Here is a 10,953-nt window from a genome sequence, read left to right as displayed (position 1 = left end):
AGCCCAAAATATATGAGGCCAAAAATGTCTTATTAGTATATTGCAGAAATAACATACTCACGCAGATTTTTCTTTTACTTATTCGTCATAAGTTTCTTGGTCATCCGTTCACCAGATTAAGTGGGCTAATGTCTTTGGACCCTAGAATGACCAGGTGTCCCACTTGTGGTCCCCATCTCATATACCGAGACAAATACCCTATATTTTGATTGGCTCTTGTTAACTTTGGTTTTACAAGAACAGATGTGGAAAAATAAGGGATGGATGCACACCTACTGAAAAACTAAGTTGTGAGAGAAAAGGAGAGTACAGGAGTCTTTCAAGTTAGCAGAACTTGTAACGTGCATGGTTTAGCTGCATACATTTCTAAGTTAGACATGTCAAAATTTAAGGTCTAAGACAAACTGATTAATTGGCTCACATGTGTTTTCTTGGGATTTGGTCATTCTAAGAAAGCCACTTGAAACAAATGTAGTGTTTGCTGTTGTGAGCAGAAGAAATCTTTATTAGAGGAGAGGAACATTAAAATGCGCAGGTGAGCCAGAGAGAAATGCAAGAAATAGTTTTAAAAAAAAGGCACATTTTACATTTTCTACATTTTACAATTTAGCATTACTGATATAGTAGACACTCTTTTTCCTCACAGAAGTACAGCCACACAGTTGATAACAGATACGTTCCTGTATCACTAACCAGCAGATTCATTCACGAAAATTCAGTGTTTTACAAACCAGGGTACATTATCGTTGTTTGATGCAAACAAGAATGGTTCGAGAATTTTCCTGAGTTTGCACAGACTGAGCCTATAGTCCATTGTCATAAAAGTAACAACATTACTTTTCACCTGATAAATTTTCAGTGAACCAGGTAACTGTACAGTATGTCCGTTTGGGTAACTTATGGAGAAGAGAATTTTAATCTGCCTTTCTGTAAGCAAAATCCACAAAACAGGGTAGTCCCTTTGTCACCACTGTTGAGATCTGTTTTTGTGTAGCTAGAATAATGTCATACTCGTTTCCAAACAACATTTGAAAATGTCTACAACATACAGTAAATTGAATTATGAAACATTATGATTTATGTAATTTACACTACAGCAGAATTTATGCAAAAAAAGAAAAGGAAATATCCAAATTTCAACAATTAAAAAGAGCCGTAAGCTTGCAGCTCCATAAGCATGTGCAGTACATAATAAAACATACCTCAATAAAGAGCATGCATTTAGTTAAAAAACATATTTTAAAAACATTATATAAGAAAATGCTTTGTATTTCATATAAACAAAACAATGAATGCAAAGAGGAAGAATCAAATATAAGTTTAACCATATGGTTATAATAGCTGGTGAGAAGGAAAGTTGCATATTATATATATATATATATAGATAGATATATATATAATATTATTTTTTAAATCGGGTAAAAAAAAAAGAAAAAAAAGAAAGAAAGATGATGTCCTTTACTGAAAAAGCTTAGTGTACTAGAGTTACAGCAGAGGGAGCATTCCTCCTGTCCTCTCCTGGGTTTCCTGTTTTTCTCCCTTTTCTCCATGGTCCTGTATTTCTTCCTGTGTTTGCCCTGGACCTGCCAGCAGCGTTTCAGAAATATCACATTCACTTCCACATCTTCCCATCAAATTCTGCATGAGGAGGTGAGAAAGGGAAATCGTAACACCAAAATCTGCTGAAAAGATGCTAATTGTTGGGTTACTCACTGAAATACACAATTTCTGCTCACCCTTATTGCAGTCTTTAGCCATATCGCGCTCTTTCATTATGTTGTTTTTGTACTCTGTCGATTAAAGTAGGCACACAGAAAATGAGCTGTGGATGGAAAGCGAAGTGTGCATATTTAATGCGTTTGGGTGACGTTTACTGCACCTGAATTCAAAGGCTCTTGGTTACAGCAATTCAGCTCTGTGCAGTCTAAAGTTACTTCACCTCCAGCGACTGCGGTTCCCCTGTGAAGAAGTTAATGTTAGATTTAATGTAAAGTTAAAGCAGCATAACATTAACCACATGATAATGCATTACCGATGGGATCGACCCAGCTCATGCTCCAGCCCTGTAAAAAACAGAAAAAAAATCTCAAGCGCACACAATAATAACAAAATGTAACTCTGATAAATATGCTTTTTATGATGCTAAGAAAAACAATCAGGTTGCAATATGCAAGTAAAAACCAAGCAGGAATATTATAATAAAACATACCTCTCTTTTTGCGCCGTCGAGTCAGCATAATAAGAGCAATGATGATAAATCCCAGCAGTAAGAATGTCGCCAGGAAGTAGCCCAAATGTTGCATGAAATAACTTCGATGCTCGGGGATAAAGACATTAACCACACGTGGAGGCTCGACCCCTTCGCCTGAGAAAAGAACAGGAATAAAATAAAACTCATTCTTCAATAACCTAATTAAATCTACAAGAATTACTGAATATTACACATGATAAATATTGAGTGAACTTGATAAACCCTAAAACCAAACAATGCAATGTATCCCGGGGATTTCATGCTCATATTTTAAATGAAATTTATTGTATTGCTGCACTGGATTAAACTAATGGAAATAAACAAGGATCAAAATGAAATGTAGTTCCACACAAGTAGAGGTTTTTATTCCTCCAGAGACTCTTTTTCATTTGTTTCCAAAAGCAAAACACCGGAGCGGGGAGAGCAGAGAGTTAAATGTCAAGACGCTGTTTGGCAGTAATGACTTCCAGACCTGATGTCATGCAGCTGTTATTTTTTTCTCCCCAGAAAAACACAGGCTGACCAGAAAAGTGGAGAAGTGTGACGGAAGGGAGACAAAGTCTGTAATGTGGTCTGTCTGCATGTCTGAATTACTTTTTCATTTTAAAATTGCTCTTCTAACAAACACAGAAGCCTGGTTTGAGCATGTATGGAAAATAAATCTGTGACACCTTCAGCAGAGTTTAGCAGTGAAGTCTACCATCTGGCAGGCCACTCTAAACATGGCAGGCAGCAAAGAGTTTCACAGTGACCTGAGCTGTCTGAATGCACCACATCTATATATCTACATAGTTAAACATAATTTCAAAAAACATAACAAATAGAGAACTGTTTATATCTTCTTTAATCATTATTTCAAACCACAATGTGGTATATCACGACTACTTCTGCAAAAAGTACACTTATAGATGTGTTGCTAATATATGTCATAAATTAAAAAGCAGTTTAATCACAGAAATACTAAAAGGTTTTAATCTCTAGTCTTTCATTAGCAGCTCAAAAGGACAGTCCAAACTAATGAAGAACTAATGAGGAAAACTTGCAATGGTTTATCTGTTGTGGTGCTTTTAAAACCAGCCAGTCAACAGAAAAAATATTTATTCTAACTTAATTACCAACATCCTGTGAGGGGGTCTACGTATACACTGATGGCAAGTAAAGCTGTCATTGCATAATGTGCCTAATATGCATGAAAATGCAAAGACACACCCAAGGTCATTGTCTCTACAGCAGAACTGCTGAGAGGAGAGCTCCAGCCATGCTGTAGCAGTGTTCCATTACCCTTTTCTTAACAGATCAAGTGTGTATGCTTTAATGGCTTTTTTTTTTCAAATGGTGGGATACACATCATTTGCAAGTCAATGAAATAAAAGGAATCATCTTCTTTTCAGAGGCTGATATTTCTCTTGAACTGGTGACAGCTCACGAAATGCTTCCCTCATGATTACAAGGAATAACTTCATTTTATTTTTATTTCATGTCATCAATAACTACGACAACAAAGTGAAAAGCTGTGAAAAGTTCCCATGATGCTTGTAATGTAATGTGGGTGAATAGAAATAGTTGTTTTTTTTTTCTAACAAGCTCAGCGAGGTGCAGATAAGAGCTAAGTGGGCAGGAAAAAAATGCATTTCTTTCTAGCATAAATTTTAAATTGGCTGTCATTTCTTTAAAGGGGAAGGGAATCTATAGTCTAACACGTACTTTCATACCCTCCCCTTACTTTGCTCTTTCATGTCGCAGCTGGCCCAGATGTTGAACAGATGGGCCAGACTTCCTGTAACTGCTGATAAATATGCCTCTACCAGAGAAACGGAGGAGAGACTGGAAAAAACAAAACAAAAGTGGAGAAGCAGTATAGCAGGTCTAGATGCCTGGTTTAGACTTCTGGAAAAATGAGGAACAAAAAAACAAAAACACAGGATGTGACCATCCACTCCAAAAAGTACTGGATGTTGAAACCCATTCCTCTGCTCAGTCTAGCTAAAATATGTCCAGATAAACAAAGAAAATGAAGCTCTAAATGAAGCAGTTTGTGAGGAAAATGAGAGCACTTCCATTACAGTCGATTTAAAACTAATTAATGTAGACAGCTTTTTAAGCAAAAGATGCAAATAGATGTCTCTAAATCTCCTTCTATCCAATCTGCAAAACCAAATAAACAAGTATATGAAAGAATTTCTTTCTTTCTTTCTTTCTTTCTTTCTTTCTTTCTTTCTCAACTAGCTCCTGCATTCCTTGCCTCCTCCCTCTTCAGCTCAAACACAAAAACAGGGAGGACTGAGGAGAAAGTTGGCAGGAGGAAGAACTGATTTAACTGACCAACTATGCCTATAAATATAACAAAAAAAAAAACCCAGGAGCGGTCTTATTTCTCTGTGCACAGTTCAGCCAAAAAAACCATACAGGAAAAACCATTTACCATGACTATGTTCTGGGAAAACGAATTTCTATGGATATTTGTTACTTACTTGGTTCTGGTTCATCATTCTGGAAAATTCTGGGTGCTGGAGTGGAATCAGGCAGGAGTGGAGGTCCCACAGTTAGTCTGAAAATGCGCCTCTCATGGAGACCACAGTAGTGATGGTGCAGGTGGCAGGAGTAAAGGCCTTTATCAGCGGGCCTTAGGTCAGAGATGAACAGTGAGAAGTCTCCTAGTGTAAAAGCATTCTCTGCCACGCTCATCTTGCTCTGGGCAAAGAGAGGTCCATAATCCCTACGCTCTCCGGAGGCGTACAGGTCCACCAGTCGGTCAGCCTTATCAGGACGCACACCAGGAGGCTGGAAGTCCCAGTGGGCCACCTGCTGCTGGTCCTCCTGAAGACCCTCTCGCCACAGGGGGCGGCGGTTCACACAAGGCAATACCACTGAGCTGCCCAACAGGACCACCAATATAGTCTTATCTCCATCCCAGTACCGCTTCTCTTTACGGGCTGGAAACACATTCAGGTGTAATAAATTTTTAGGTGTAATTAAATACATCTGCATGACAATTCAAGGAACAAATATAATATTTTAGATCAGATAGCCTCACCTGATTTAGTGACGTCAACCTGGATTTGAATAGACTGGTGAATCTGACAGTAGTGATGGTGTAAATTACAAGTATAAACTCCTTTGTCAGTTGCTGCCACGTCTGAAAAGAAATAAATAAAATTTTAAAAATAGAATTAACACAATTATATTAAAATTATAACTTAGCACGAACAATGTTCATAGTGCTACTGCAAAAAAGAATTAAAAGTCTCACTGTTAATAATAAGGGAGAAGTTGCCATCACTGAAAGCAGAGTCTGGGATGAAAACGCGGCCCTTGTTGAAGGCGTTGTAGACCCTCTGGTTGGCCCCAGGTGACATGTCCAAGACTCGTTCCACAGAATTTTCCGGGCTGCTGCGGACCAAGTCCCAGTGCACCACCCTCTGACGGTCCTTCAGTCTGTCCCGAATCCACACCATGCGGGGGCTGTGACAGGGCAGGATGGCATTAGATCCCGCGGGAAGAGTGACGTTCTTCGTCTCCACCACTACACCAAGTCTGCTGCTGCTGCTCTGTCCCCAAGCTGACACAGCATATAAACACATGTAGGCACAAATTCAGTGCAGCAAAGATGTAAATGTAAACAATCCAAAATAATATGCTGTGCCTAAAAAAAAAAAAGTCTCTTACCTCCCGGCAGGAAGAGCACAGCAAGAACTGAAAAAAACAAAATCCAGAATGATTAGAGTTTTATCCTACTGATGATTTTAATTCACACAGCCTGCTGACGCTGCGTTATATAGATTTGTCTCCACATATTTCCACTGATTAATTCTTGAGAAACACTTCAAGCGCTTCCACCCACAAATTGGTTGAAGTGCCTGGAGAGTTTAGCTTTGATCTGGTACTGACCCAACACTGAATACTTTCAGAGTCTGAGCAGATGTGGGTTCACTGAGAGGACAATTTAAAAGAGATAGAGTGAAACTGAAGAAACAAGCACACGGTGAAAAGGTAACGCTTTAAAACAGAAGTTCAGCAAAGGAAGACAAAAGTAGACAAACACACCAGATGTCAACAGCACACTCTGGAAATACATTTCGCTGTTTGTGTTTTCTCGCTCTAGGGATTTTCCGACAGCACATTTGCTATTTCTAATGCATTTTTCCCACAGTGCTATTTCGCCGTCTGTTTACTGAAAGGCGGGCAGAGATGTATGCAGCCAAACCATACAGAGCCCCTATTCATCTCGGCTGCTGCTGGCTTCTCGCAAGGCCGTGATCCTGAGGGGATGAAGAACCAGGCTGTTATTCGGCGCACTCCGGTCACACTACCAAGTGTCAAAAGTCTCGGAACAAGACCAAACACCTGTTTGTTTTCACTGTACCGGTACTTGTTATTATAAACTATAAAGACAAGATTTATTTCAGTAATGCAGTGAATGTTCTTTCAAGCTTTGAAATGTTTCATGCAAGTACGGTGGCAAATCAATAAAACGTCACGAGCTCGTCAGCTTTTAAAATCACAGTGATAAAAAAGATAAAAGTAAGAGAGCATTAGGTTCCATTTTAAGATGAGATGACTGACTTCCTCTGTGCAGGTCATTGCAGAGGCCGGAGGCACTAACTGTAGAAGCTCTGCCCCCTCTTGTCTTAAACTGGACTCATCCGTCCCCTCAACGGGTTGTATATTTTCAATGTTCCCTTGTTATTGTGGCATGATTACTTCTATCCACCACAAATAAATCAAACAAATAAATCAAGCTCTAAGACAGCACCTCGCGTTTACGCCGGGCTGTGAGCTGTCCTACCTGACCCCCTTTTTACCCAGAATCCCAGTTTAAACCCACTTCTGACTTTCCTTACTGCTCACGGTCAAATCCAATCAAATATAATTAGCTTTGTCCTATTAAAAGGTCCTATATTACTTTTATTAATCTTTGGAAACGGTCTCTATATGGTTTAACCCGTTTCCTCTTTAAACTTACTCCTAGTTTCTAAGCACACAACTTACAGTTCAGTTAATTGTCCCTTTGCCCCCTTTAACGGGTAGAGCATATCCTGGCATGACCACAGTGTGTGGGCAATTAACATAACATAGAAATCATACAAAGTATTACTAAAGCTAATCCTCCAATTACCCTTCATTACTTTGTGCTCACATTATAACCTCTGTCTAACAAGCTTTTAATCTTCTTTTCAATCTAAGCAACTACTCTTCTGAGAGGTTTCTCTGTGCTCTGTGCTTCTTTTGGGTGCCCCTTCTCTTGGTTCCTGGATTCTCGCCAACCCCTTCGTGGTTTTGCTGTTGTTCTGGAACCTTCTCCTGTAAAGGACAGAAAACGAAAACACCTCTCTCTGCTATGCCTCAATAATCTAATATGTTCATCAATTGTTCTCTTAACTATCCAAAGTTAGTTCAAACTATCATGTTCTGGGCTCAATCATTTATATATTTAGTCTCAATATTATTTATGTGTGTAAGCAACACTTTTGACAACCTTTAACATGCTTAAAGAGCTGTTTTCACCCTCTTCACCCCATGTGTTTCCTGTTGCTCGCTCTCTTCACCCTTATCTCATCATGAACATCATGAGCACATCTTGTACCAAAAAACTGTTGCTATGCAAGTGCAAAAGTTTCCAAGAAAAATGTGTCTTAACTCTGACCTAGAAATGAATCTACATGTTATCTGTGTCTGTAAGCATTTATGCATTGACCTTTTACTGCACTCTGTCACCTTTCACAGCACATTTTGCAATATGTATAAGAAAATGATTATAACCGCTTATTCTAATAAAAGAGATCAAGAGAAAACAAACATTTTCAATCAGTTAAGCTTAAGCATAAAAGCAATTACTTGTGGGTAAGTTTTACCGTACCTAAATTATCAAACACACAAAAAGTCATAAAATGATCCTAGAACCCCTTATTTCAAATTAAATCTGAAATTCCCCCCCTTTTGACACATTTTATGTGTCACACAAACTGAAAATGCTTCACCACATCTTGGGAAATTAAAAGAAAAAGGTTAGTCATATTATTTCTCAGAACACCTAAGCGATTCTCCTCTCGAGTATATTTGCTCCGGGTCTGCAAACCTGTGTTTAAGGAATAAAATCAGTTTAATTATCATGTTAAATCTTTTGAACTCCTGGCTCCACCCAGAGCCTGCATCCCTAGAACTACCTAGAAACAAAACCTGTGTGTTAGCATCAGCTTCACATTTGAAATTCAGTTTTCACCAGTGTCCTTCCCTCACTCATCACACCAGGGGAATTTATGTCTTTTTTCAGCCATGAATCCAGCTCACCTGATTCATCACTGAGCCCAACCGTCACTGGCATCTGATAGTATGGCAGTGCATATTCTTTCCTTAAACTATAACAACCACAAAGCACTTTCAAAATGTGACGAATAACACTTTAAATATACTGGGAGCCGGTGTTAGTGAGATAACACTGGTATGAACTGGCTCTGGTCAAAAGCTTTGCATTTGAGTTCCACCGAGTCTGTAACCATTAGCAGCATTTTTAAACTGCGTAAAGTATTTAGATTTACTGAATGTTATCCAGAGGAGCAAGTAATGAGTGGAAACTTGCAACAATTATTGCACTGTATTGTTTTTTTTGTATGCATGGTTAAATGCAGGGTTTGACATACAACACAAGTCAGTAACTGGTTTAGCAGTTTTAGCTGTGTCGCATATCTTCACCATCAGGCTATGAGAATACCTCTGCTACTGTTCTTTGATGCAGTAAACTCAATAACACTTCAAGCTGGACAAAATGACTTCAGCACACACTGGCATCAGAGAGGAGACCTCATCCTGGAAAACTTTACTGGCTTTTCTACTGTAGGGCAAAAACTTTCCTGCAGATGGTAAAAACAAAGCGTCTCAGCCCCTTTAATTGTCTGTCATCAGACACACACAGGCTGTTGACTCATGAGGCTGTTTTAACAGTAAGACTTAACAAGGGGCTATTGGATTACTAGTGATAATAACAGACATTTGCCAAATAGAGTGCAAAATCACTGCTGTCATTTTACTCCCCAAACTCACACACGTTGAATCACTCATTAAAATCTCAACCTGAAGGTAAAATAGCAAAACGTTTTCGGTATGATTTAAACATAAAGAATGAGTTTACTCAGCATAAAGTCTGTGATTCACGGATGTTGTTCAAGTGTGAAGTTTGCTCACAGCCCCGTCACAGGTTGAAAATAAATCAGACAAATCTGTGCAGCTGCAGACTCAGCTAAACTTACAAAGATACATTCAGAGGCCTGGAGGGCTTATTGACCGTCCTGTGGAAACAGTGTGTTAGCACTGATTACATTTAGTAATTACATTCTAAACCACTGCAAACATGCTGGATTATTTGTGTATGGATTGCTTTCTGCAGATTTACATGAGTTTCATCTTCACGTGGAATAATTAGGTGACGTCTGTAATTTTGAGGTCATTTATCATGTTCAGATGATCTGATGGCGCCCAAATGTCATAGCTGCCAAAGCAACATCAGCAACATCTCAGTGTGTGGGCATCTTCTCTAACCTTATGGAGGACAAATTGAGCTCAAAATTTCAGGGGATTGCCTGCTAGGATTTTCCAGAGCATAAATATGCTACCTTATCGTGACCTTGTCATTTTCTGCCACGAATGAGTAGCTACATGTTTACAAACTTGTTTGAGTCAAAACAGCACTTCTAATCTTTTCCATGCCCTGTTGTTTTGTGGCCGTTCATTAAGTTGGATCCAACCATCATAAACACAGTTTATGATGGTTGGATCCCCCTCCCGCTCCCTCTCCTCCACGCCGTCCGGACTCCAAAAGACCCACTCGTGGTGAAACACTCATTACTGACACATATAATGACTGGCTGCGGGATTGTGCTGACTCCTCCACTCAAACCACAGTTAACTGAAAACACATTGGGTTGAAGCCATAAAAAATCCCAGAGTCACAAACTATGGCCTGTCTACTGTATCAACAGGCCGGGGCCAGTCTGATTGCATTTGACCTATTTTATTGAATAGATCACTTTGAACAAAAAAAGTTAGAAACTGTACAGGACCGTAGTTTGAGATTAGATGGCCATATCTGCAAGAGGCTTTAAATGTAAAAATAACATAAAAAAGGTTAAAATGATGAAGATCGTGGGTTATCAATACAAAGCATGAAAACACATTAGATTAATCTTGCATCGGTTTGCAAAAATGAGTGCACAGCAAAAAAAAAAAAAAAAAAAAAAGCAGTGAAAAATACAGATGCATGATATTTACATTTACATATAATAGCTTACCGAGACTCTGTAAGGAAAGAATAATTAAAAGGATCAGAAAAGTATTTAGCTGAGGCAAAGCAAACCTGGCAAAGGAGTCTGCTTTTGTTACCGACTGACCTGGATGCAATTATGGCACAAAGAAAAATTTTTGCAAGCGTCTTTTTTTTTTTTTTCTTTTAAAAGTGAGACGACTTAAGAGGACTTCACTTACTCTGAAGGAGAGCCATGTCGAGGAGGAACTATTTATCAAAATTGTCAGATGTTAAAAGCCCGTCAGAGGAGGCGAGTGCATCAACTGATAAAAAACCGGAGCGCCTGAAGTTCACCCAGCAGCAGCAGCAGCAGGACTTTGTTGTGTTCATGCAGACTGGAGTCTACACAAGTCCCGCCCCCCGCTAGCCAATGAAATCCAACACTGCAATAGTTTGGTGCTAAACA

The 10,953-nt window shown here is 39.1% G+C and overlaps 1 protein-coding gene across 2 annotated transcripts; it reads right to left on the bottom strand.

Moving 5' to 3' along the window:
* Positions 1 to 99: 99 nt before the first annotated feature.
* mxra8b (matrix-remodelling associated 8b) lies at positions 100 to 10,869 on the bottom strand. Of its 2 annotated transcripts, none has more exons than XM_063464173.1 (10): positions 10,727 to 10,869; positions 5,918 to 5,944; positions 5,502 to 5,810; positions 5,286 to 5,387; positions 4,723 to 5,184; positions 2,210 to 2,365; positions 2,033 to 2,063; positions 1,880 to 1,959; positions 1,737 to 1,790; positions 100 to 1,638 (listed from the first exon to the last, which is right to left on the bottom strand). In XM_063464173.1, the coding sequence occupies exons 1-10, from the start codon at positions 10,740 to 10,742 to the stop codon at positions 1,613 to 1,615; spliced, it is 1,263 nt and encodes a 420-aa protein (XP_063320243.1). In that variant the 5' UTR covers positions 10,743 to 10,869; the 3' UTR covers positions 100 to 1,612. The 2 variants fall into 2 exon arrangements, with proteins under 2 accessions (XP_063320243.1, XP_063320244.1); XM_063464174.1 differs by lacking the exon at positions 10,727 to 10,869 and adding an exon at positions 10,534 to 10,594.
* Between the last annotated feature and the right edge of the window lie 84 nt (positions 10,870 to 10,953).

The sequence above is a fragment of the Pelmatolapia mariae genome, linkage group LG20 (assembly GCF_036321145.2).
Source record: "Pelmatolapia mariae isolate MD_Pm_ZW linkage group LG20, Pm_UMD_F_2, whole genome shotgun sequence".
NCBI classification, from domain to species: domain Eukaryota; kingdom Metazoa; phylum Chordata; class Actinopteri; order Cichliformes; family Cichlidae; genus Pelmatolapia; species Pelmatolapia mariae.
This window is presented reverse-complemented; position numbering and strand designations above follow the sequence as displayed.

Bases quoted from the DNA above. Each gene is read 5' to 3' on its own strand.
- mxra8b (XM_063464173.1), bottom strand. The intron at 2,064-2,209 runs GTATGTTTTATT...TGTTTTTTACAG, and splicing joins TCGACGGCGCAAAAAGAGAG to GGCTGGAGCATGAGCTGGGT. The intron at 1,791-1,879 runs GTGCAGTAAACG...TTTAATCGACAG, and splicing joins CCAAGAGCCTTTGAATTCAG to AGTACAAAAACAACATAATG.